Source organism: Otolemur garnettii, unplaced genomic scaffold (genome assembly GCF_000181295.1).
Source record: "Otolemur garnettii isolate 467f Iridium unplaced genomic scaffold, OtoGar3 scaffold00050, whole genome shotgun sequence".
Lineage (NCBI taxonomy): Eukaryota > Metazoa > Chordata > Mammalia > Primates > Galagidae > Otolemur > Otolemur garnettii.
In genome coordinates this window covers 8,374,148-8,377,291 of record NW_003852445.1, presented here as the reverse complement: position 1 = coordinate 8,377,291, position 3,144 = coordinate 8,374,148, and the positions used below count along the sequence as shown (strand labels likewise).

The 3,144-nt window shown below is 46.9% G+C and overlaps 1 protein-coding gene across 3 annotated transcripts in view; it reads left to right on the top strand.

Moving 5' to 3' along the window:
* The window catches only part of RPAP1 (RNA polymerase II associated protein 1), a 32,323-nt gene that overhangs the window by 5,064 nt on the left and 24,115 nt on the right, over positions 1-3,144 (top strand). For 2 of the 3 annotated variants that reach the window (XM_023514278.1, XM_012806359.2), the window contains exons 3-5: positions 214-362; positions 647-745; positions 2,391-2,496. In XM_023514278.1, the coding sequence (XP_023370046.1) occupies positions 214-362; positions 647-745; positions 2,391-2,496 (354 nt within the window). The remainder of the gene's footprint in view (positions 1-213; positions 363-646; positions 746-2,390; positions 2,497-3,144) is intronic. The other variant, XM_023514277.1, reaches the window with a different exon arrangement.

The following is a 3,144-nucleotide window of genomic DNA, read 5'->3' as shown; positions in this document are numbered from 1 at the left end:
GTAAGCTTTGAATACTGCCACTCATGTGTACACTGTAAAAGGGTTAAAATAGCAAATTTTTATATATTACCACAATTTTAAAAAAAGAAAAGAGGTTAAATATTTTTCCCAAGGTGAAACAGCTTGAGCCCAGTTTTCAAGGCAGTTCCCTTTCTTTTTGGGGTACTCCTAGGAAGATATGCATACATTTACATTTGTTTTTTTAATTCTCAGGTCTCCCAGATTTGCCCCCAGCTTTGGTCCCGGCTCCCCCAAAGAGAGCCAGGTCCAGCCCTGGCTACCCATTATGTGAAGATGAGGACCCAGAAGAGAGGCTGAACAGGCATGATCAGCACATCACTGCTGTCTTAACTAAGATAATTGTGCGTCTCATCCTGGCTGAATGGGCAAAGGGTCCTAGGGTAGCAAGGATATTAGGTGGGTGGTTAGGGTAAGCCTTATGAATGGAGGGTGCTTCAGAAAGGGAGACTTTTCCCCTATGGCAGTCTGGTTGGGGGCTTGGTTAGAATCACTCTGCCCTAAAGCAAGGTAAGCTCCTGATCTCCCAGAATGAAGTTCTAATCTTATAGAGCAAGGGCTAGTGGGATAGTCTAGCTTGTGGAGGTCTCTTAGTTGTCCTTCACTACTTTGTGCTTTCTTGCTATAGGAACGAGATACAAGTTCTATGGCTGTGCATCTGCCTGTGCCCAGTGGCGTTGCTTTCCCCCCTGTATTTCATCGCTCACAGGAGAGACGGGTGGGCAAGGTAAGCCTAGGTGGTACTTTGGAGTAGCGTATCTTCTCTAGATTGTTTTTTGTTTGTTTGTTTTGGGGGGTTTTGAGAAAATGTCTCACTCTTTCATCCTGGGTAGAGTGCTGTGCATGCAAGGCATCATCATAGCTCACAGCAACCTCAAACTCCTGAGCTCAAGCAATCCTCTTGCCTCAGCCTCAGCCACCTGAGTAGCTGGGGCTACCGATGTGTACCACCATGCCCCTCTAGTTTTGTTTTTGTTTTTTCTTTTTGCGACAGAGCCTCAAGCTGTCACCCTGGGTAGAGACAGCTCACAGCAACTTCCAATTCCTGGGCTTAAGCGATTCTCTTGCCTCAGCCTCCCACATAGCTGGGACTACAGGTGCCCGCCACAATGTCTGGCTATTTTTTGGTTGTAGTTGTCATTGTTTGGCAGGCCCAGGCTGGATTCGAACCTGCCAGCTCTGGTGTATGTGTCTGGCACCGTAGCCACTTGAGCTACAGGCGCCGAGCCTAGTTTTTTTGTTGTTGTTGTTTGTTTTTTGAGACAAAGTCTAACTATGTTACCCTCAGTAGAGTGCCATGATGTCACAGCTCACAGCAACCTCAAACTCTTGGGCTTAAGCAATTTTCTTGCCTCAGCCACCCAAGTAGTTGGGACTACAGACACCTGCTACAATGCCCGCCTATTTTTTGGTTGCAGTTGTCATTGTTGTTTAGCTGGCCTGGGCCAGGTTTGACACCAGCCTAGGTGTATGTTACTGACACCATAACCACTGTGCTATGGTTGATAACCATCCTCCTAGTTTTTTTTTTTTTCCCTAGTTTTTAGTAGAGATGCAATCTTGCTTTTGCTCAGGCTGGGCTTAAACTCCTGAGCTCAAGCAGTCCACCTGCATTGGCCTCTCAAGAGTGCTAGAATTATAGGTGTGAGCCACCATCCCCAAACTTCAAAAGGCATTTTTTTTTTTTTTTGAGACAAAGCCTCAAGCTGTCCCCCTGGGTAGAGTACCGTGGCGTCACAGCTCACAGCAACCTCCAGCTCCTGGGCTCAAGCGAGTTTCCTGCCTCTGCCTCCCAAGTAGCTGGGACCACAGGCGCCCGCCACAACACCCGGCTCATTTTTGGTTGCAGCCGTCATTGTTGTTTGGTGGGCCCGGGCTGGATTCGAACCCGCCACCTTGGGTGTATGTGGCTGGTGCCTTAGCTGCTTGAGCCACAGGCGCCGAGCCGTCAAGGCATTTTTAATAATAATAAGCAAGTCTATTTATAAAGCAGTACCATACTAAGCACTTCATAGATAATGCTTCTTTCAATCCTTATAAGAACATATAAGGTAGGTGTCATGATGATACCTCCAGTATGAGGGGACCTTGTTCTTATTTTTCAGATGAGGAAAACTGAGACCCTCAGAGAGATAAATAACTTGTCCAACACCACTAATGTAATAAGTAGAAGAGCCAAGGTTTCAATTCTCAAGTATGTCAGATTTTAAGACTTTTACTCCTGTAGAGCTCTCTTTTTTCTAAAGACTAGGGTATGATCTCTAGAGCTAAGTCCCTTTTATCTCTTTGTTCCAGAGACCTTGGTATAATGGGGTTGAGAGGAGAATGGGATAATGAGCCTTAGTAACCTGGATTTTATTTTTGTGCCATAGGAAAAGTCAGCAACATCTGCTAAGAGGAGCATCTTTGCCCAGGAAATTGCAGCAAGGAGGGTGTCTGAAGCTGGGGAAGTTGTGTCCAACCTGGACCCACCAGGTGGTGAGCTTGGCTTGGCCTTTGGAAGAGGCTTTGGCTTGGCCTTTTTTGTTTGTGGAGACAGGTTTTCACTCTGTTGCCCTGCCAAGAGTGCAGTGTTATAGCTCACTGTAGCCTTGAACTCCTGGGCTCATGCAATGCTCCTGCCTCAGCTTCTTGAGTAGTTAGGATTATAGGCATGTACCACCACTCTCAGCTAATTTTTGTTATTCTTTGTAGAGACAAGATCTCACTATGTTGATCACGTTGTTCTCGAACTCCAGATATGTACCACCATGCCCTGCTAGTTGAAGTAGAGACCGATGGGGTCTCTATTCTGTGCCTGGGAAAGCTCAGGTCTATACCTATCTCCTGGCCTGAGAAAATCCTGCTTCCTCTGCCTCCCAATGTGCTGGGATTATAAGTGTGAGGGTCCATGCCCTGCCTTGGCCCTTTTAAAAGATATGATGATAGGGTCAATTTTTTTTTTTTTGAGACTGAGCCTCAAGCTGGGACTACAGGCGCCTGCCACAAGGCCTGGCTATGTTTTGGTTGCAGCTGTCACTTGTTTGGCAGGCCCGGGTTGGATTTGAACCCACCAGCTTAGGTGTATGTGGCTGGCGACTTAGCCACTTGAGCCACAGGCGCCGAGCCCAAAATCACAGTTTTTTT